At 31.4% G+C, this 24144-nt stretch overlaps 1 protein-coding gene across 13 annotated transcripts in view; it reads left to right on the top strand.

The window, feature by feature from the left end:
• The first annotated feature begins 840 nt into the window (after positions 1 to 840).
• Positions 841 to 24144, top strand: part of LOC143251985 (uncharacterized) — a 57257-nt gene continuing 33953 nt past the window's right edge. For 3 of the 13 annotated variants that reach the window (XM_076503449.1, XM_076503437.1, XM_076503450.1), the window contains exons 1-4: positions 841 to 991; positions 3721 to 3854; positions 4583 to 4711; positions 8824 to 15767. In XM_076503449.1, coding sequence (XP_076359564.1) covers positions 8862 to 15767 — 6906 coding nt within the window. In that variant the 5' untranslated portion in view covers positions 841 to 991; positions 3721 to 3854; positions 4583 to 4711; positions 8824 to 8861. The remainder of the gene's footprint in view (positions 992 to 3720; positions 3855 to 4582; positions 4712 to 8823; positions 15768 to 24144) is intronic. The other 10 variants (XM_076503445.1, XM_076503444.1, XM_076503441.1 and 7 more) reach the window with 10 other exon arrangements.

Below are 24144 nucleotides of genomic sequence, written 5' to 3'. Positions count from 1 at the left end.
AATCTATCATCATTGAGTTGGTATACTGTGTCTGTAGTTAAAATGGCTCAAGATTCATTCTTATAACTACATAACATTAAACTCTCAAGAATTTTCTGAGGGGCAAGCCCCAAGACCCTCTACAGAAGTGGCAATGGCTTAACCACTTCAAAATTGCTTCCTATGGCAATCATTACAATAATTTTTATAATTGCACATCTTTTACTGTGGTATTTATACCAGGCTGTACAGATTTAAAATACTAAAGAAACTATTGTTTCATTTTAAAATGAAAAACAAAACAAAAACCGTCCTTGTAAGAACACATGAAGTAGCTTACGTTAGAAAATATTCAATTTAGAAAAGATAATTTATTGACTTCGTTATAACCCTTGACTGACTGGTTATAGCAAAGTTGAAAGATTACAACCTGTTGACTTCTGTTAAAATACAAAATAAACGCTTTTATTTTCACCACAATTACAATAGATACTTTAAATTAGATTTTATCTAAACATTTACTGCCAACTCCTAAAAGATTTATTGCAAACTAGTTGTGATTCTCTGTAAAAAGAATGTGGGAATGCTATATTAAAGAAAGTGTAGGCATCTGAACCATGTAACGACAAACGAAGCAAATAACGTAACCGATTATTGTGCTTTCAGTACTTTAATGACTGTTGTTGACAAGCTTGTCGATTAAGATATTTTCACTATGTGTGGAGATGTTAAGTATATATTTACTGTTACATCTCTTGAATCTTGACCGAAATTTCAAAAAGTGCCTAAAAAGTTGGAAAGCCATTCCTGACACGTGTCCTGGATATTCCCAGCATGCAATATTGTGACTTCCCATAATGACCTCATTCCATGAAAGGCGGGAAGACCTCTAGTAGATTTCTATAGTGACAAATTTTATATAGTCAACATGTTGATATTATGTGGTTTTTAAACCTGACTTGACCAAATACGTATTTCGCTTAAATGAAAGCGAATAACAAAAGTTAATGAGGTAAGTTGCTATTATATAATATATACCTCTTTCTTAAGATAGCTTACTCTTCAGTGCCCATTAAGCTTTGTTCGTCACTGATGTTATAGTTATCAAATGGTAGCAACTAAGTACATGTTTAGTTAAGCCTAATGTAAAGCCATATTAGGCTTAACAAATAATCTTTATAATGTTATTGTTTTAGTTCATGTATTGTTTTGGTACTTCTTTTGCTTCTGATATTTATTTTGTGCTGTATAGATTTCTAATTATAAGGAAACTGTTGTTTCGCTTTAAAATAATAGGTCGGTAATTTGTTTCTTTTTTCTGTCACCAGCAGTTATCACAAGTAGTACTGCTACTAGTTGTATTATCAATAATAAGAATAATGTTATTTTGTATTTTTTTAAGACATAATATTACTAGTTGAAATTGACTTGCCTGTAACAATGAAAACGCAATACCATAATGAGAATTACCTTTGTCTAATGCATTTGGCTTTTTTAATATTAGTTCTAATTATCTTTTATTTCTGACATCTGTATTGTAGGCTATAGTAACTAACTCTTCGGTCTGAGAGTTACACTGAAAGATGCCTTATGACTTATTTAGTTTTTAATAGTTTCTAATAAATAATATGAAATGCATTATTTGTAATTGTTTTTGTATTTTAAGTTTGGATTTTAGATTTTATTTCATTGACTCTCCAGTATGTTAAAAGTATGACATATATATAACAAGTACAACAATTTATGGAACATAAGTAGTAGTACACCAACATATAACATGGTACTTTCACTCTCCAGGAAAATCTTTTATTTCTTCAAGATATCTGCTAGTTGAACAGTTTCCAAGCCAGATCAAAGGTGTATAATGAGTTTAGTCATTTGAAATATTATTGTAGGTGTAGAAGTTCCTTTATTTGAAGTCTGTATATACAAAGAAAAACAATTACAAGTATATTAAGGTATATTTAATAAATACCAATTAATAAAATTACTCGGTACAAACTTTGTATCTAAATAACAAAATTGTATAATTTCATGATCAAAATATAACATTACAAGAATTGTTGTAATTTAATACATTTAATGTTATATCATAGTTAAAGTGTTTGGTTCTGTTGGGCTTTTTGTGTTCTTTCAACTATAAGTTTGTCTTTTGCCACATATGTTATTTTTTATGATACACCTCTTTTTAAATTCCAGATACCATCACTGATATTTTAATTATTAAAACATTCAGTGATCCCTACTGTATTTTTTTTTAACAGAACATTTTGAACTTTTCTCAGATCTTTTATGAAATGTTTTAATTGTAATACTGACAGTACATATGCTTTCAGTATTTAGTTTGATATTAATGTTAAATGTAGTGATAAAGCTTTAATAATGGATTTCTGGTGTTTTTAACCTTTATTTACAGCAGTGTGTCAGTGATTGTGATTATATTTTTTAGGATTTTGATGTTGTTACATTACATTATTTCTCAGTCTTCAATAATTGTATTTATAAAAATGTTGAAATGGGAAGAGACAGACACATGTTTTTATGTATATTTATTGCTCTCATATTCCCTTGGGTTTATTTATAGTTTGTTCCTTTCTATTAACGTTATTGCATTATAGTGCTATTACTCATGGTTTTTGTTTTATTGATATACACCTTACAAACAATCAAGTTTATTATAATATATATATATATTATTTATTTATTTATTGGATATGCAGTTTAATTAGGTAAACTGCATAATTGTTTTGTTAAGTCATCATGTGTGTGGTAGTTTTCACATCATTGGGTCATTTTATATCTTTTGTTTTTTCTTTTGTAGGTAGTTTTGTCTGTTAAATAATCACCACACTTTTACTTGTGTGTGTAATTTGTTTATTTTCATATATGTATTAGCTGCATTTTAGATTGTACTAGAAGTAGTTATTGTTTTGAAATGTAATACCAAGTGGTAGCTCAAATCTGTAGGTTTTTAATTCTCAGTTGATTCTGAATTTCAATATTAATTTTAGTAAACACAGATTTATAGCTCAAAAAGTTAAATAGATCATTAAGTTGCATGTGGTTGAAAACATTAGTGAGCAATTTTATTAAATTTATATTTTGCAAATAAAAATTATGTTTTCAATTTATATTAGAAATTCAATTTATTATAAGAAAGCTATTTGAAAATGTTATATTAGTAGCTAGTTCGGGAATCAATAAGGGATAATACTTGTTTGGTTTTAATATTAAACAGTATTGAAGATATTATGTGAGATGAATTTAGTACTAGGAGATACTTATATGTTCCTTAAAGAAATGGTTGTTGTTACAGTAATATTGTTCTGTATGTGACTTTCACTGGATTGTTATGTGATTGACTGATAGACAGATGGTTCCAAAATTTGTTTATTATTGAGGAACTTGGTATTTTATTAGATACAGAAATATAATTAAAATGTTATTGACAAGGTTGAATTATTGTACACTCTAATAGTAAGCCATTAAGATTAAATGATAAGTTGAAATCTGTAATTTGGAGGAATTTGCATGGATGAATTTATGGAATTTGTTTGTTGAGAAAAAATTATAGAATGGTGATTTGTATTTAAATATAAGTTATTGATTTTATATTAAATAGGCTGTTAACCTATATATTCATTAGATTGTAGACCACAAACTGTAGCTTTAGTGATATATATTCATTTGTAAGTGGGTTTATTTTAGAATGGAATAAAAATTTCAGTCTCTTTTGTATAGTTTAACCCTTTAAACACAGGCAGATGAAATTACCATCCACTTGACCAGGGAAGGACATTTATGCAACAAAAATACAATAACTGTGTGTTTCACATAAAACCTCATTTGAAAATCTAAGGAACTAATATAAAAAGGTAACATTTTACTCTGAATTAGTGAAAATAAAAGAAAAATATACATTTAAATTTGTGACCAGAACAAACCTCTGAATTTTTTAATCTTTTACATTTAGGTAAAGCTTTGTCAACAAAACAGCAACTCAACTATTAACCATTTCTTTTCATTTGAAATGAGATCATCAGAATTTAAAAGATGAATTTCTTTGCATGTTCTTTGATGTTTGTCAGTCAGTTGTTTTAAGTGTCTTCAGCAAGTGCATTGATGTTATATGTGCGACAGGAGTAAACTTACAAAACTGAATATCAGTGATGAACTTTTCCTTGGATGATTTTTGCCTTTTAACTGTACACTGAGTATAATTATAAAAACTTCACAAATTGCAAAATATTTTTAACATTTTCAAACATTTGGTGTAAACATGTACTGCATCTCAGCTTATGTGAGTGTCACATTATACAATAATTTACAGAACTTTACATTACTAACAAGTCAAATAATTAACATCTACATCCAATATCATGGCCATTGAATTACAACATAGATTAGGCTTAGACAGGACTATTGTACAAAACATGAGCAGTAAGCTTGTAAGTTATTACCAACATAATTTATTTGTACATGTAATGATAGTGTCAACAGACGTGTATTTTAAGGAAGAAATAATGCTGAGCTTAATACTTTTAGATGTAATAAAAACACACTTTCATGGAATATATATTCACACACAAGTTTTTTTTTTCAGTACATGGTATATTGCTACATAAGGATTATACATTTCAGCAGCTGACAAGGAGAGTTAGTTGGAATCAAGGTACCACAAAGAAAGGATCATTTTAAATTTCCAAAGACAGTGTTGGATGTATCATTGCTGGTGAGTGTCCAAGCTACTACAGCTTATCTGCTCATATCCATATTAAGAGTTTGGTCATTAGCTCAGTATATCAACACAAGAAGTTGTTGAGAAGCATTCTACCCACTTCTGCAGATTGAACAACTATCTCATTTGCTACTGTGAATATTTTTGAGCATGCCACAAGCCTTAAGTGAAATTCTTGTCTTTATCCTTGTTAATGTATACTAGCTGCAACCTACAAATGATGTGGAGTAACCTTCATGCTTTTCACTTTAATTTTGTTTATATTTTTCTCACATGCTGCATTTTCTTTCAGGCATTATATATTAGATCAATAAATTCTGGTCTGTTTTAAAACAATTATGTAGTCAAACAAACACATTTAGACATAACTTTATTTAATAAAACTACACAAAATAAACAATAAATTAATAATATATATAATAGTGTTCAGAATATGAAATAGTTATGAGCATTTAGGGTATGATGCTGTTTTATGAGTGGAAACTGAGAAATTCGTAGAAATGAAGAACAAAACCCATTGTAAAGAAAAAGGTAGCTAAAAGGTGTTTATAGCAGTCTGTGAAATTTACAGGAGCTAAATTATTGTAATGTAAACGTAAAGGTGTAATGAAGGCAAACTTAGCTAAATATGCAGAAACATCTGAATGTGTTTACAAAATATAAGCATATGGTTTTGAATAAACTGAGCATGCACTTTTTCAACCTGTATATGTTTATAAAGGCCAAAAAACAATTTAATGTAGTGTTCACTTAAGGAAATTACATGCAAATACAAAAACTAAAGTTGAAATCAAAGTAAGTTATGTGATGACAACAGCATTGTGCCATTATGTACTGTACTCATTGTATTGAAACGTTTGACTAAACAAAATGTAGGTAAAGTTATTCTGAATTGAAAATACAATATGTGGTCTAGACTACTTAGATAAAGGCCTTTCTTATGATGCAAGGTTTAGTGTTTGAGAAATTTATGAGAAAAGTTCCAGACATACAAATGCAAATGTTTCATTTATATAGATTTTATCAGTGATGAGCTCAGTATATCAATATAAGAAATTCTTCAGTAGTGTGCTATCCACTTGTCTACACATCGAACAACTAACTTGTGCTGCTGTTAAGATTTTTGAGCATGCCACAAGTCTGAAGTGAGAGGTGATACTATTATACTATAACCTTTCCTTTTATAGCACTGTTTGTGTTTAAATGTTTGTTTATGGTATTTTTTGTGACCTTCCATTCACCTTTATTGTTTCACTCATTTTTACTAGTAATTTTATTATCTTTACAACTTATTACTACTCATAAAAAGAACAGTTTTGTGAATTATTTTTTACTAAGAATTCCCAGTTCCATATTTCTGTTACCCTTAAAAACTTGGATACTCAAAGAATCTGCTTATACAGTTTAAATGGCAATTGGAGGTATTGATGGTCAGTATGTTACTACCATGTATCAGCTGGTTGGTTCTCTTCTGTCTTTATATCAGTCTAAGTTCCTTGTCCTTCTATCTTTGTTGCTTTTGCTAAGTCTGCCCCACCTTTTGATGATTTTGATAAGCTGTTCCTACTACTCTCTATAATTATCTTTAACTTCATCTTGATGAGAAACATGTACCTTCACCTTCATAATTTTTTGCCTTGATTACACACATTTGGGACATCCTTTTTCCTTTTCCATTTTTTTTTTTAATTTTTGGGAAGCATCGCTGCCTGAGTCTCCTTCTGGTTATCCTTTTTTACCTTCTTCTGATATTCATGCTGGTAGTTTCTGACTGAGCTATGTAGAGACTCACCTTTCTTACTATCATGACATTTTTTATGGGCTGTGGTCATGATCTGTGTACTTTTCTCTCAAATTTCAACTCCTCAGATTTCCTTCTCCTCACTTTAATGTTCCTCTCTTCTACTTTGCATTTTTCTCATCCTCTTGTTCCTATTTGGCTCCTTTACCACTTGTCTACACTTTACCTTTTCTCACAAGCTGTCCATCATGACCCTGACAGCTATGTTTAGGATATTTATTCTTACCTTTTTGCCACCATGGCCTCCCGGATCCCTCTAGTCAGGCGAGGCTGTGACGCCTCTGGCGCCAGGCTATATACCTTTTCCTCTTTTTTTCATAAATGTCATTGGCATGCCTGATATGAGGTCTCATTTGACCAACCTTGTAATCATAAAGATATTAGGGAATAACGATTATGCATTTTTCGTGTTAGAATGACTAAATATTATAACATGAAAATACAAATGTTTAAGTAGCTTAAGTCTCATAATGCTCTATATTTACATACGTATTATTTATTATATTGACCTTCCAGCTATGCCTAGCTAACATTACACAACTGACCTTTAGTCTTCCCTGACTGTGTTTTAGTGTACTAGTATTTTGTAATATATGCTCATATATTTCACTCATTATACATTATATACATGTACATAGATTATCACTATTTAGGAATAAATTAGTAAACCTATATTTTTAAAAATACAGAACAATGAATCAAAAAGTGAAGTGGACAATTATCTTTTCTTGCTATGAACTTTATACTTTGTTGCTGTTGGCCACATGGTGCTAAGCATTTTAAAATTTTTCATGTGGAGAATATCAAACAAAGTTGTTTAAGGTTTTATATATATGTATATATATTTAATTGAATAACCAAAAAATCATAAATAACTCTACTGATACCATAGCATTTTACTGTAATTTATTAAGTTTAGTAACTAAGATGTATTTACATTTTAAAAAATATGAAATTTTGTGCAGACTAAAGACATAACCTATCTCATTGAAATCCTGGATCGAAAGAACATGGTAGTCTTTTCAAAGGTTAAAAATGCCTGAGAAAACTACTCTAGGGACATTGGTTATTCACATGTCATATACTGAATTCAGTGTATACAAGGGACCATTTCCAAAAATGGAAAGAGGTGAATAATGCCATTGTTTGATTCAGTACATAAATCATAGTTCAGCAAAATAAAAAGATAAGGGGTTTTTTATTTTATATTCTAGCTTGATATTAGTAGTTTGAGTTCTTACTTTGTTCGGAACAATAGAATTGGTGTTTTGACATCATAAACATCTAATTTTAAACAGTACTGCATTCAATATACCACATGTCTCACTAAAATCTATGTTTAAAAATGTTCTTTTAATATTTACTCTTAAATTAAGAAATTGACTCATATATAATATTAAAGTTTGAATTATCTACAATTTGATTCCAAACTTATTGACATAAGTCAATAAAAGTAGTAGTTGAATAAAAATTTGAAAGCAAGTTAACAAACATGATGACATGGCCTTTGACCCAAGATCTGTCACAAAAGGGTTAATTAGATATTGCCATTGCAATTTTTCCTTATTATTTCCAATTTAACCATACTTGTTCATCTTAATAAGTTACGACCCATAAAGATAATTAAATAATATAAATTAAGTTTCTTGTTGTAATTTTCAGTCATATGAACTATCCAAATAATCAAAATATTACCATTATAATGCTTATTTGTAGTTAAGCATAAAGGTACACAATGGGTTATCTGTGTGCTGCTTTTTAAAAGTATGAAAATTATATTTTTAGCACTATAAATTTTTTTGGGTTATGTTGTGATAATTATTGATTAATGTAACCAATTAATGAGCCAAACAATTAATCCACTAGCAAATTCAGTAATTGCTCGGTTTTAAGTCTGTAGCCCATAGAGTGCAAGTAAAAACAAATTTACAATTTTTTACTTGCTGTAAAATTACCTGTTTTTAAAGTGAATCGGTAACCAAATACAGCTATATACAAGTATATTGTGGCTGCACATTAAATTGCAAGATTGTTTCACTGTGATTACAATAAGAAAGTTTTAAGTTATATGTTATAAAAATCAGTTTTGTTTATGTAAATTGTGGCAACATTCTAATTATATTTTTGGTTGAGGATCTACAGTATCATTCTGAAAGGGTCACATTCAAAACTTAAATATTTATTAATGTTATATCAAGGTGTATACAAATATATTGTATTAGGTTTTAAGTATACCTTTCTGTATATATGTATATTTGGTTGTTTGAGATTAGTTTATAAATTTACTTTTGTTGATTTATTTTAGGTACAATGTGAGTGGAAAGAAAAAAAAGCATTGGAGTCATGAATCCTCCTTTCATTCACAATTTCTTAGAGCTTAGACCTAAAGTAACAGCAAGAAAATCTTGTTCAAGTCCATTTTCTTATAGGCAGTACTGGTCTTCTAAGAAAAGTATAATTTTAAACAATCCCGATATATATTGTGGTGAAACGGATTTGAACCTTAAAAACTCGTGTGATGATTCTGTTACAGATCTAAATTCTCATTTTATATCAACTGTATGTGCACATAAATCAGTCAACTCATTTCCAAACAATGAAGATTTGACACATTCTGTGAAGCAAGAATGCCTGATGGAAAATAAAAGTAACCCTAACCAGGAATGTAAAAATGTAAAAGGGTGTGAACCAAGTTTTCAAGATAGAAACTCTAACAATTTACCAAATGAAAACATTCTTAGCAGGGCTTCAAGTGAAAATCAACTTTGTCAATTACAAAAGGGTAACTTATTTCCCAGATTTTTGAAGCAGACACAAGAAGATGGTTCATTATTTGAAAATGCAGACTTTAGTGCACAAGATTTCTTGTCTGTTAAAAACAAAATCATAACAGGTAAAGAACATGGTGATAGCAACTCAGTGTGTGAATTGGAATGCAATAAAAATGAAGAGGGGTTATGTCATACAATAGGATCATTTGGTGGTTATGAGGAGAGCATAGAAGAGAATACCACTACTAAAAAGGAGGCTTTAGTGAAACCTTTTCGAAGCTTGGTTACTCAGGAAATTAAAAAGGAGTTGTTAGTAATGAAGAGTGAAAATAAGAATTTTTCTTTTCACTCTAGGGAAAATAATGGTATTCTCACCAAACCTTTAAAAAGAATGCCATTTATTCATAGTAAGTCAAGATCATCAGAAGTTCCTGTTGTTAAGATTAAGCCTATGATGCGAATTAATGTTGTGAAACAAGATGATTTTACTTCCACTAAAGAAGGAAGTATGAGTGAAACTGTTCCTGCTTTCACTTGTAGCTCATTAAGTTCCTTGAAGGTAAAGTCAAAACAAGAATTTGTACATGATTACAAATGTTATGAAAATGTTATGACTGGAAATGTACCTAGAAAGTCAAAAATAACTACTGCAAGGTCTAGTGAAAGACTGAAAAAGAAGAAACTCGGCTCTCAACGATTATCATTCTTATACCAGAAGCACAGCGGGTATAGAGAATTACCACTTCAAAAAACAAAATATTTACTTACATCAGATACAAAGGAAAATGTGGGAATGCTCCAGAAGAAAAAACAAAATCATAGGAATAAAAATGTAGCTAGTAATTCTGGCTTTCAGTTTGTTAAAAAATCATTTCATAAAAGACAAGTTTCACACCCATTAAAATATTTTAACAATAAAACAAGAAGAAACTGCTTCAGAAGAAAATCTACAAATAGAAAACATTCAGATAATAATATAAAAACTTTTTCTGTTAGTTCTCATCCTGGTTCGTCTTTTGACTCTGAAGATAAGAGTGATACAATTACAGAAATACAAAGACATTCAAGTGAAAATAAGCCAGAATGCTCAGTTTTTGCAGCAGAATCATTGAGCTCATGCATTGCCATGCCAAAAGAAGAAAATGAAGAAGAATTGACTGATTCACTGTCAAGACATAATTTAGAAAAATGCTGCAGCTTGTCTGAAAATACCAGTAATGTGTGTCTTCATGACAATATTCAGTCAATTCCAGCTTCCCCAGAAGAGAAAGATATGCCAGAACTTCTTCCTATCCCATTTGATGATACTGTTGAGAATATTGCACCATTATCTCCCGAGATGCCTTTATTAATTCCTTTTACTTCGGAACATGAAGAACCTCCTGCTCTTTCTCTTGAGGAGTCTAAAATTAATATTTCCTCTGAAGAGATATTTACAAAAAGTGATTTAGACACATTTATGTTTAATAGTAATTCAAGTAAAAAATTAAGTGCTTCCTTTTTGAGCAGTACACCTTGCTCAAGTCTGTCTGTGACAAAAAAGATGGGAAGCCAAGAAACTAACAGGTCATTTTATATTAAGAATGAATACTGTACTAAACCCATACCTAAAAGAACTGCTAGAAAGTCATTTCCCAGGAAATACATGTGTCAGGACTCGGTTGTACAGAACACAAATTTGAAAAGGCATTCTTTGTTTCAGCCAGTTGTTCTTGTTGAAAGAATTACACCGGAAGAACTTTATATATCTTCGTCTTACAGCTTTTCTGATTCAAGTGTGCAAAACATGTCATGTCATGAAAAACTGCACACAAACCATAGCTTATTCTCAGAGAAGATGAAAGAAACTGGTATTTTAAAAGGATGGAAAGAACCAGAGATGGATATAATTGATGGAGTGGAATTTCTGGGTTTCAAAAATGAGGAAGACGTCACTAAATATACTCTTACATTTTGTGACTGGCTTAATGACAACGAGCTGTCATTTAGGGTAGAAGAAGATAGGCAATCAGTAACCTCTGGTCACACTATCAACAAGGATTTCATTATACCAACCAAGACCAAGGATATTACTAAGATAAAGGGTTGGAAGAAAAAAGTTTTTCTTCGAAAAGTAGAAGGTATGTTTAATTCCATTGAAAGTAATGAAAACAAAAACAGTGAAGACAGATTTTGTGATGGGAAGAAAATTTCTCCAACACACAAACAAAATGATGTCTCACACAACAGTACTTTGAATAGTGTTGTTTTAAAATATAAAAATAATTATAAAATTTTGGCAGATGTAGCAAAGTTTGCGTTGTCACCATTAGTCATATTTTCTGAAAAAGTTTCATCAAAATCCACAAATAGTGAAAAAGTAGTAAATTCTCTTGACTCTATTGAAAATAGAAGTTTACACACTGTTTTTGTAAGTGGATTGCTGGAAGAGTTTCTTGACACCAAAGCAGAGTTAAAAGTTGGACTGCTTGCACATATTTCTTCTGTTACTCTTCTACCACCTACTGCATCTGTTTTGTCAATGGGTTCACTTAAGAAAGATAAATCTGTTAGAACAAAACAAAGCTATGCTGCAGAGTTGTTGAAGAATTCTGAAAGTCAATGTAATAATAATGTTTTAGAGTCTTTAGAAGAAAAAGATGATCAAAATTATGAAAAAGAAAATGACAACATACTACCATCAGAGTTAAATTTTGAACTCTATGAAAGGACTCTTTTTGATGGCTTATATAGAAACCCTGCAGAAAGATTAAATGTTAATAGAAAGTATTTAGGGAGTATAGCAGAAAACACTTCAAAGAAAAATAAGAGAGATTTCATTCCAGTCAGCAAGACAAAACTGAAGAAACCAGAAACAGAAGTATGTGTAAATGGGATTGGGCTGTTGGGTGTAAATGCTTCACATAAGTCTGTTACACCTCTTATAAGACATACTCTTTGCACAGATAGAATATTAAATGAGGTAGAATTGAACAAATTGGCTGAGAATTTATCATCAGACAACCATAGTAGATACGGTTCTGAAAACATATCCTGCTTTTTTCCTATTATTTCAGAAGAAAGTGCAGAACAAGCTTTATCATCCTTGAATTTTAGTGTCATGTCAAACACTAGTGAAGGCATGCAGTCAAGTAAGGAAGTCAATTTCAAGAATAGATTAGCTTTTCATAGTAAAACACAAAAAATGGATTCATTGAAAAAATGTTTTCGGAAAACTTTCAGCAAATTAGACAAAAAGGATACGTGGAAGATTTCAAAGTATAATACAGTAAAGAAAAACCAATTAGGTTCAAAAAGATTATTTCCAAGAAGGAAGAAAAGCACTGTGAGGACCATTCATTTGGAAAATAATGAATCAAATTCCCTTTATTCATTGAGAAGTCTTAAGTCAAGAAAGAAAGCTATTCAGACTAATATTGGTAATGCCAAGAAATCCCAAAAACTTTTGATTAAAAGAAACTCTAGAGTAAACAACCATAATACAAGGCATTCACAACCTTTGAAGTTTAAAAAAAAAGATAATCATGAAGTTGAAGCTCAGAATGTGCTCGTAGAATCTTCACCACGAAGTCGGAGGTGTATCAGGCTTCCAGCTCGTTACCTTGATTCTGCTCTGCTAGTTGCAAATAGTGGACCGTGGGTTGCTCCTGCAATTTCACAGTCGCCTAATGAAAATCAAAGAAAACGATCTATTAAAAGAGGATTTGAACAGGATGAATTCAGTCAAGAGAAAGTCTCCTGTAAGCTAGCATCATCACCACATTCACCATTAGTAAATAAACTTAATGTAAAAAAAAGTAGAAGTGCTAATCATGGTGAAGATTTTGGTACTTTTAAGTCAGATGTAGATACTATTGAAGGCCATCAAACTGTAGATGAAAGTATGTTTGTTCAAAATCGATCACTGTCAGACAGAAAAAGGGCTGAGAAATGCTCTAATACAAAGTCTTTAATGTCAGATTCTGCTAACAAGGAGTTGAGTTATTTGAGTTGTGTCTCTTCGAGTGTTACTACAGCTGATTCTACAGGTAAAAAAGTGAGAAATATTAAACAAAGTACAGAAATGGATAAAATGAAACATTTTTCTGTTAAGTTAAAAAATAAAGAACCTCAAGAAGGTATTAAGATAGAAAGGATCAATGAAGGCATAAAAGAAGCTGTTGAAGAGCAGTCCACAATTAAAGCAAAGATTGATTGTTCTACAATTTCTAATAGAGTTAATTATCCAGAGAAAATTAAGTTTTGTTTGGCAGATAAGGTTATTAATGGATTAAATGTTGCATCAGAAATTTCTTTGCTTGGATCGAGTAGTGAAACAAAAAATGTTTGTGATAATAATTTAAATACCTTAAACAGAAGAGATTTATTAAACAAATTGGAAACTCAATCAGTTGATCAGAATAAAAAATTGCCAGAAGATCATAAAGCTAAAACTAATAGTGAACAGATAATTAACCCAGAAGTAAAAATACCAACTAAGAATGTTGAAACTCACCAAAAACCATCCATAGCCCAGTCTTTGCAGCAGGGAAAACCTATGACATTAAATATTGTGGTAGGAAATAGAACTGTGTCAATGGTTGTGTTTCCTACAAACTCCATGGTCTTCCAACAAGCTGGAAAACCTGAAAGCTTGCCTGTTTCATCTTCAAGAATAATGCTGACTCCTGGAAGTACTCACCCTAATCCTACCAGATTCCCAGCTTCTCAGAACATCCAAGGAACTAATGGATCATTCACTGTGCCTTTACTTACTCGAACTGTTACTCTTTGTAGTAAAACTTCCAATCAGTTAACATATTCACTTGTATCTTCATCTGGAGCTCATTCAGCTGTTTCAAACCAGAAGTCTAATATTTTGCAAGGGGTAACAGATGCTAAACTTAATCTTTCAAAATCCAGTATAACAAGTTCTGCTTCAGTCAAGCGAACAGTTTCATCTACCAAAGTTATACATTCTGTAACAACACCTCTAACCTTTTTAGACAGTAGTCTTCAGCAATATCAGGTAAATGTTTCCAGTACATTAAAAAACTTATCGGAGAAACCTTTTGAGAAACTCTCTATAGAATCTAGAACTCCTTCTGCAGTTTCTCATTGTGTTTCACAGACCATAAATAATATTAGATTTGCTTCACCCAACTCTTTTACAGTGGGAGTAACAAGTACATTACCAAAGCAGCTATTAAAAGTGGTCTCTAATACAAAATGTAAAATGTCTGTAAATTCTGAGCCAGAAGTGAAAACCACAAACATTTCACCAGTGGTCAGACCAAATCTTTCATCTGTAGTTTCAGTAAATAAAAATGTAATTCACGTTTCCTCTCCAGTCATGTTGAAAATTGCAGGGTCCTTTGTTTTGGCCTATCCCATTAAAGGTCCAGCTTCAGCTAGTGTATCTCTTACTTCAACAGATAATGGTCCTGTAACAACAGTTGTAGGAGTGGCTTCTAAAGGACAGGTTGAAAAGAATTCTTCTCAAGTTTCTCCATCTTTTTATATTGCAAATGGTGTAAAAAAAAGTGACTCTAAGCTTCATAACCCTTCAAATTTTGATAAAGATATTGTCAAAAAGAAAAACTATACTCACACTATAGTACCAAGTCAAGGTGACAGTTTATTGAAAAGAAGTCTTTCAGGCACAAACAGTGTTTCAAAAAATATTAATAGTTTGACCAGAAATGATTTTGAACAAAAAAAATCCATACCCCTGCTAGAAAATTCCTCCAATCTACTAGAAAAACTCAATCCATCCACTGAGGGTTTTGTCACCTCAAATGATACTGAGATAAAAATAAACAATGAAGTAGGTAATCAAACAAAAAACTTAAATAACTTGAATGAGGACACTTGCCAACAGAAAAAAGAAACAAGTTATGTTTTTGCTAAAACAACAAATGTGAATGGCAATGAAAATCATAGAAAAATTTATTTTGAAAATGAAGATATGATAATGGAGCATATTAAACATTCTACAGATCCTACAAGAAAGAAGATCTTTGGAAAAAAGAACCTGAAGGAAGGACATTTCTCTATTGAATGTCAAAATAAAACAAGCAGAAGTGATTCTTTGGATCATTCTTATGTAGTTAGTGAAAAACCTGAGCCTGTTGTAAGTGAAGAAACAGTTGATTTTAATCACAACTTTCCTGATCAGCCCCTTGATACTTTCGAAAAAGATATTGATGAATCTGAGTCATTAATGGAATCGTATTCTCTTCAAGATGTGGAACAGATTCCTTTAGAAAATTGTACAAGTAATAACTGGATAAAGACAAAGTTGACATTAAAGGAGCAAAGAAGTGATGATGCTTCACAGAGTGCTAGTGAAAAGGATATAGAAGATTTCCCAAGTTATAGGACTTTGCAGGAGAGAGAACGCAGGAAACAACTAAGCCACTTGTGTACCATCTTGAAGGCTCATTTTCCAGAGGCTTTTCAGAAATCAAATTTTACAAGAAATGAAGTTCTCCATCTTGTGAGTTTTTGGTTTCTGTTTTGATTTTATATATATATTTTTTTATCAGTATATGTTGATAGGCAGTACTTAAGTGCAATATTGTCATGTTACAAGGCTTTCAAGAAAAGTTGGCTAAAAAACCATTTTTTTATTTACTTGTTATACTCATTATAATATTGTGCATGAATTTATTATAGGATATAAATTTAATAATTACCATTTAATAGGTTTTTTTATAACTTTATCTGCATGACAAGCTCAAACAAACATGAATGCTATCAGTTTTGTTTTTTAGTAAACACAATATTTCATTCAGCTTTTGTGGCACAATTTTGAATTAGTAGTTTCTCATTTGCAATACTGATATTTTTAGTTAAAATAACACTGGGTCTTTGGCCTAACCATTTCTAAAATTTATTTCCAGTTATTTCCTTCTCCTTGAGCTAAACTCTTATTCACAGGGAAAGCAGAGTTCTATCCCAGGATAGATTTCCATCAAATGAAAAAAAATTAAGATGGTAAAATAAAAAATCTGAATGTGTAATTTCAGTAACTAAAAGTATTAGAAAGATGGTTAGTACAGACATATGCCTACTTTGAAACATTCAGATGAAAATTTACCAATGTGCAACTTTAGAAAAACTGAACTATTATGGACCAGCACATGTATATTAATGATAATATAGATGATTAGCAGTTCTCAGAAGTGAAATATGCATCACATCAGGGCAGACTTGTTGATGAATATGCATGACTTTTGAAAGTTCTTATGCACAGTTTAGATGCTAATTCAGCGATGATCCATTCAAAGTAATTCTCTTACACAGATGTGAAACTAGTCAAACTCAATCAAGATCTTTATTTACTTTATTATTTCTGTAATAGGCCTGAACTTGGGACTGACTTAGCCTATAACAATATAACTTAGAAGTAAATCATAAAACTTAAGTCTAAAGTAAATGTTAACTATGGTTTCATTGTGAATATGGTAAGAGTAGTTATTAATTAGGCTTACCCAGTTGCATGCTTAGTAAGCCTTAAGTCTTAATGCCAATAATACAGTCCAGCTCAAAAACCCTAGACCAGATTTAATTAATAGTATTTTAATATAAATCTACACAATAATTTCATTAGTGCCTAGTGGTATTGGCTACTGTTGTGAAATAATTTAGTAAGTTGAAGCACTGTAACGGTAACAAATTGCTTTCAAAACGGGTAGGGTAGTGGGCTGGGCCAATGAAAATCTGTTGGCAAATACCCAAAATTTTCATAGAGCTGGATTTATAAATTTTTGGGTATATCAAGTTTACTTTTGTATACCAATAGTTTTATGTTATATTTTCTAATATTGATATAAATATAGTCTATACAATGTACATAAATATAACAATTGTAGTCCATTTTGTAGACTTCTTGGTTCTGTCTTTATTAGGACCTTCTCTGTTTAGAATGGTAAGTGTCAAACAAGGCTCATGTTTGAAGAATCTAGAATAAAAAACCTGAAAACCAAATGGTGAAGGGAGTGGTTACAGCTAAGAGAGACAGGGTAGACCATTTAGTCAATGTCTGAAGAAGCTGGACATCATAGGAAAGGCTTTCTTTACTTTTTATAACTTCACTATTATATGCTCTTTTAACAACAGTTCTCTGAGCAGTAAGCCTCAGATAATACTCTGGTTGCATTAAAAAGTGCAAAAACTGTTCAGATTCAAGGGGGCACTCACTTCCTCCATACCTCCTCCTTGAATGTTTTCAGTCAATTCAACTTCTCTCTTCTATCATCTCTGTATTCAACAGGACTTGTTTTTGCCTTTTTATACAGCAAACTACAAATACAAAAAATTAAGATCATAGTTGAGAGGCTACTGAAGTTATTGCACAATTAAAAACTTGTTCATTGAACCCTGTTCCCTAGCTTTTGAAGCTTATGTATGTTGTGGACAAAATGCTTAAAATTGCAAAGAGTGATTTTAAACATATTCTTTAATGTTTCATGTGAAAAGTAACTTTCTCAGCTTGCACCTGTAACTTTAATTACTACAGATTGAGTATTGCATGCTTAACCAGGGCTTTGTGATACTGCTGCTTTTGTATAATACCATTAGTTTTGACAGTATCTCCCACGCCTGTAACAAAACAAAACTTGTACTACTACATTTCTCTGTGTTGTTTACATACATGGTCACAGCTAACATGAAGTTTCCAAGTAGCTCTATTCTCATTTTGAAAGACTAGTATGTTGTCTATCAGTTTTTTTCTAATTTTTGTGATCTTTTGCAAGGTTTAAATGATTGGCCGTGTGTGCACATGAAATATTAGGCATGTTGATAACCTTTTCAGGAATACTGTTTCAATGAATTGCCTTTGAACATTCATTGCTGTTTCTATGTTATGCATATTTGTATTTCTTTATTTAAAGTATGTTTTGAATCAGTTTGAAGTTCAAGTTTTTCAGATGAAACCATTTTCCTTTCCAGGTGTATTTACTGGATGCATCTTGTTATTAAACTATTTGTAGGGAAAACTTTTTTTTAAAATATTGTTTACCTAATTATTTGTATTATTACTCATACACATGCATGTAGTTTCACAGGTCATTACACATGTAAGGCCTATATTTTTCACTGACGTACAGCTTAAGTTGTTTAGTGGTTTGTGACTTTAGGCTACAAGGCTCAAAATTTATCATATAAAGTTTGTACCTTGCATGTAAAATACTACCTGTTATAAGTAAATGAGATATCAATTTTCATTGCGTGCAGGTAAGTTTTACAACATACAAGAATTTTATCAAACTTAACAATATACAGCTGTACTCAAACTCCACAAAAACTTAACAATATATAGCTGTACTAAGTTGTGAAATTGATTATCATTTACTGTTTACAGTGAGCAAACCAGTTGCTCAGTGCTTGTAGGAACAGTTAATTACATCCCTTATTTCCCTTGGTGAAAAACTTGTTCAAGCACAGATGTTTGCATGATGTTGCATGTGATGTAGACACTAGTAGATGATTTTGCGTTATAGTAGGTGAAGGTTTTACAGCAAACTTTGATTCATGAAGTTATGAAAAAAAAAAGGTCACAGTGTGAAATACTTTAATTAAAACAACACACTGAACTGTTTTTAAGAAAAGTGTTGAGGACATAATTATTAAAGGTATGACTAAGTGAAAGTTGTTAATCGATAATAAATTTATCCTGTTAATGTGATTTATATACATGTAGTATATATTTGTGTTTGTATATATGTATTTTCTGTACTATCAGTAACTTTTTACAATTGTGTTTGGGCAGACCAAAACAAGTATGAGAAATGGAAGTGAAAAGTACATGTGATTGATTGAAAAATAAGAAATCTTAAGCATGCTTACAGTGTTTCTTGTGAGTAGTTGCTGTTTTCATTTTTGTGTCTGAACTTCTGCCTTCTGTGAATAGTCATTTAATTTCATAGTAAACAAAGTTAAGCTTGAATTTCTATGGTATATTATTGTTAAGTGCACCAGCCTTTCTGCAGTTTTTTCCAAGCTTGTGTAGAATTTCTTTTACTAAAAAAATCAGTTACTGTGTTATTCTTCATGTGATATAAACTTTCTTCCTACAACAAAATTTACTGGCATCATGTACTTTTGTGTAGGCCCACATGTGCATCTGGTTACTGCTGAACTAGTATTACTTGGTGTTTTGGTCCACTTTAGATCTTCTCTTTTGAAAAAGTAATTGTATCTAGCATCTGTTATTATGAAAATTTTGGTGTCTGGGAGTTGGGGGAGTTGTATGTGTAGTTGATGAGCCAGCAGTTACGGTTGGCAAAGTAAACATCGTGGTATTGTGAATAAAGAAAAACCCTTTATTAGCCCTTACAGTACAACAACTTGTGTAAAATCTACAAATTTTACTATATTTCATCTAAACATTGGAGTGGTGTACAAACCTTCAGGTCCTTGATACTGAAGTTTAAAGGCCACCTCTCGTGGACATTTATATAACTGTCACAGAAAAAGTGTTGTCAAGACTCTTGTGCTAAAACTTTCTAGTTGTGGTTACCCATTTGTCTGAAGTAGAACTTAGCTCAGGAGAAAACAGGAGCTAAAGGCCTGAAAAATATCCTGATCTCCAGGAAGTTTAGTCCATTTCAGAAATGTTTAAGTTGGTATATTCGGTTATCTTTCAACTTCCTTATCTAGAGCAGTTCAACACTTGAAAGCTAGCTTAAACTTTTAAGCACAGTTCTCAATCTCAAAGTTCTAAAGCTGATTGAAATACTGGGCAGATTTTGCAAGAAAATATCTGAATTATTCAAAATTGCATGGCACTTAACCTCAGTTAAGTTATCCATGATGTAGTTGAGAAGAGATTGCTAACTCTCAATTGGAATGAAGTTTGAGGTGAAACATTGGCCTTTTGAGTATGGACAGGATGAACTAGATACCCTTATAGGTATGTATTGTAATGTGAAGGAAAAAAGTGGCTTCTCTTCTTAAAATGTGTGTCCAGAACTCACCAGACTGTTGCTTTAAGTCACTTCCTTATATGATGACAAGACTAAAACTCTTACATTGTGTTTGGCCTACATTTTTACAGGTACACTGTTCATCTGAGCACCTTAGAAACATTTTGGTTCAGGTCAGCCTGCTGCCTTCAGTCCTGTGTCATCTGCAGACGTGGAGAGAGGCTTCTCTCTCATGTAAAGATTAAAGATTAAGTTCAACACTTATGGATGTGATGTTAGCAAAATTGAGTTGGAAGAATTTGTTCACCTTTGAACTTAAACCTGCCATTCACTCATGGTACATTTACTGAGAAAAAGAGGAATGCAAAGAAGTGTTTTAGAGCCAGTATAACTACAATGTTTTGGACCAACTATGACAGTTATGGTGCCTCTAATGGCACAAACTACTAAAACACATTCTTTTATAAGGGAGGGAGTGGAGGACTTCAGTAGAGTAAGTTTATTTGAATTATGGGATAGTGAAAGTAAAAAGATCTGGTGCAACTAAAATGTCACTGCATACAGGAGATGCAAGTAAGTTTTTTATGGTCATTTTGAACTCTGAGTTGTAACTTACATTTTATTTATTCTGAACTGTTAGTTATTTGATGTAATTAGAATATATAGAATGCTATATCTGGTTAAAACCAAACATTGCAATAAAATTTTGGAAGTTAAATGATGGTGAGTCTATGTTCAGATATTTAATAATTTCACTTCAATATTTAACCAAATGTGCACATGGTTGAAGCAATGGACTAATCATGTATTGGACAAGAAATGCTGAATATAACTTCAAATTATTTACATGCATCTGCAGGGACATGTGGCAACTTGTTAGTCAAATGTACATGAAAATTTGATATGTTGCAAACACATTTATGCTCAAGATATATCTAAAGTTTTCAGTGTAAGTTTGATTTTGACAAGTTGGAGTGCAAGATGATGCATAATCTGTAGAACCTCAGAAAAATATATCTGTACTTTTTAAAAGTTTTTTTGTATATTGTAGTTAGTATTTAATCTTCTGTGCCAGGAACTTTCCCTAAATCAGTAATGTAGAGTAAAATAAACTGTTGATACTTCTGATGTCGTGTACATAATATCACATTGGAAGATACCTTGTAAAATGTTGTAGCATGCTTACTTTGACCATAACGTGCACATGGGGTTAAATTATGACTAATTGTGGTTCTCCAGTTATTTAAGGGAGTGATTCAATGATGATAATTTCTCTTAACATACAGAAGTCTTGTAATGTGTAGTGGTAAGTGTATATTTTATGAGTATTTGTGGATTATAAACACAAGTGCTGGTACTCATATGTGCTTACAAGAAGGGATTTTTTTTCATTTTCTTAATTTACAATATAGTTTACTAAAAACAAAATGTACATAAAACCATTGTTTTGATGGTTTTAAGCAAATATTATATATATTAAACAGGCAACTAAACAAATGTTTTTTTAATTTTAAAATTCTTTAGATATCCTATTTGCTTCCCATTCCACTGAATGACAGAGACAATAATATCACAGACAGGTGTCAGTTACCAGGGCTCAGGAAAGAAATCCTGGATTCTGGTACTTCTGGTTCTGGCTTCCTCAACTCTTCCCCCAGTCAAGTATATTCTCTTTTTTCCCTTGCAAAATGTACTAAAATGCATCATCAGCATATAAATGCCACTTTTTATTAAGAGAGAGAGAGGAGTGACTTCAGTATCATATGTGTGGAAAATATTTGCCTGAGCCCTGCTAATTATAACTTGTCAGCTAGTAAAGTGTTTCATTTGGATATATTTATCATTGTTGACTAATCATTCAAATTACAGATGAGACTACTTGATTGATTTATAATGACTGACATCAAACCTGCTGACTAATTTCTCTTTATAATCTTGTAGCTAAAAAGACCTAATGTTGTTAGATCGTTTATTGGCTCATTTGAAGAATATTTAGTGATTGTATAGATTCTGTGAGTTGTGATGCATTTGCAGTGGCAGATGTAGCTATTCTGGGGCCTTAACTACAGTCTCAAATTTGGGCCCCTATCACTAAGATAATCATCAAGATAATTCACAGTGGTATGAACTAGTAACTAATATTATATTAGATATATATAATATAAAATCAAGCAAATAAAGAATAAATATAACCATTTAGATAATTCATAGTGGTATGAATTAGTAACTAATATTGTATTAGATATACAGTGGAGCGCCATTAAGCCGTGGACCAGTAAACCGTGAAATTGCTTAAGCCGCTGCAGCAAGTCTTGTGAGCGAGGATTATCGCGGCTCACCGCTAATTTAAGAACGTGTAAAAATGTGGCTTACGAATTTAATCCTGGCTTTATAACGTCAAGGGGATATTTAAAAAGGATTTGCTTTAATTTGGGAAATAAATAAAATATATTACAATAGAAATCAACCATTAATCTACCTTATCTGCTCTCTATGTCAGCTTTATGGAGGCCACCATTGTTACCGAATCACACCTCTCCATACATTAAAGTTAATCCGCGGTAAATCCATGAAAAAAGTGATCAATAATTAAAGTATTATTTTTAATTCGATAATCCGATATAATGATCACACAATGGCCTGGATGAGGCTCCTCGGCGGAGCTGTTGGCGACTTCGGCTTTTCAGTCACAAAGGTTTAAGCCGCGGTTAAACAGGTCGACCCCCCCAAATACCACAGCTTAACGGCGATCCACTGTATATAATAATATAAACTCAAGCAAATAAAGGATAAATACCTACTTCATTTCAAAACTTTCCTGATTTCTTTATTTGCAAACTGATAACTTCTTTGTAATTCACATTTTAATTCTTTGTTTTGTATGTTTAGAAGAGAAAAAAAAGATAAATTATTGTGAAATATTGTGTTCATTAAAAATATCTTCATCTTTTTTTTTTTTTTAACATAGGAAATGACTTTACACCCAGAGCATTACTAGTAGAAAAAATTAAAACTGTCCACCACAGTTTCTATGTTTGGAAATGTTGAATGCAGTCCATTCAGTATTCCACATGCCATACCTTTCTTCCTTGAAAAAGTTTTAAAAAATGTGCTATTACTTTAAATTATTTAGTGTTTCTATTACTCATATAAATTAGATAAATTCTTAAGACAATCATGTTTTTCATTTTTTTTTGTAAAAACAAAGAATATCTTGTGTCTAATAACATCATCCTAACTTTCAAGTTTTTGCCATTTTTGATAACTAGTTTATTACAAATTATAAAGAAAACAATAGAAAGAATAGATATCTTTTTGTCAACAATATTTCATCAAAGAATACTTTCAGGTTTTTTGTTTATTTTCTTGTCTCTTTCTTTGTAAAATTTACTGCATTTAGTGAATAAGCCCACTAGTGACACAGCAATGTCTACAGATTAACAATGCTAGAAACCAGGTTTTGATACTTATGGTTGACAGAGCACAGATAGCCTAATATGTGGCTTTGTGCTCAACTTCAAAAACTAACAGTATACGTTGGTATGAACCATGGTAATGGTTTTTAATAGAGATCACTCATTTATTCTTTATTATTATTATTTTATATTGTTCTGCCAGCCTATTAGGAAAAATGGCTGTGAGTATTATACTAAAACCAGGCCAGTATTACTAAATGTGTCATTGTGCTTCATGTAGAGCAGTTTTTAAGCTTAATTGACTTCCCAGCAGACAGTAGTAGCTATATAATCATTGACAATTTAGTCTGTGGTTTATATGGACCCTCATAATCTACTTCACGCATATGTATATAACTACATGCAGGCCATGGATGTAATTTAATACTTACATAGCAGGCACGAAACATGTACTGTAGTGACATTATTATTGCAACTGTTTTGATGTCTCATATCATTTGTTCAAGTATGAAGTTTTTGCTCTTTT

This window comes from Tachypleus tridentatus, chromosome 6 (assembly GCF_004210375.1).
Source record: "Tachypleus tridentatus isolate NWPU-2018 chromosome 6, ASM421037v1, whole genome shotgun sequence".
Taxonomy (NCBI): Eukaryota; Metazoa; Arthropoda; class Merostomata; order Xiphosura; family Limulidae; genus Tachypleus; species Tachypleus tridentatus.
Note: the sequence above shows the minus strand (reverse complement) of the source record. Positions and strands in the feature narration are given on the sequence as shown.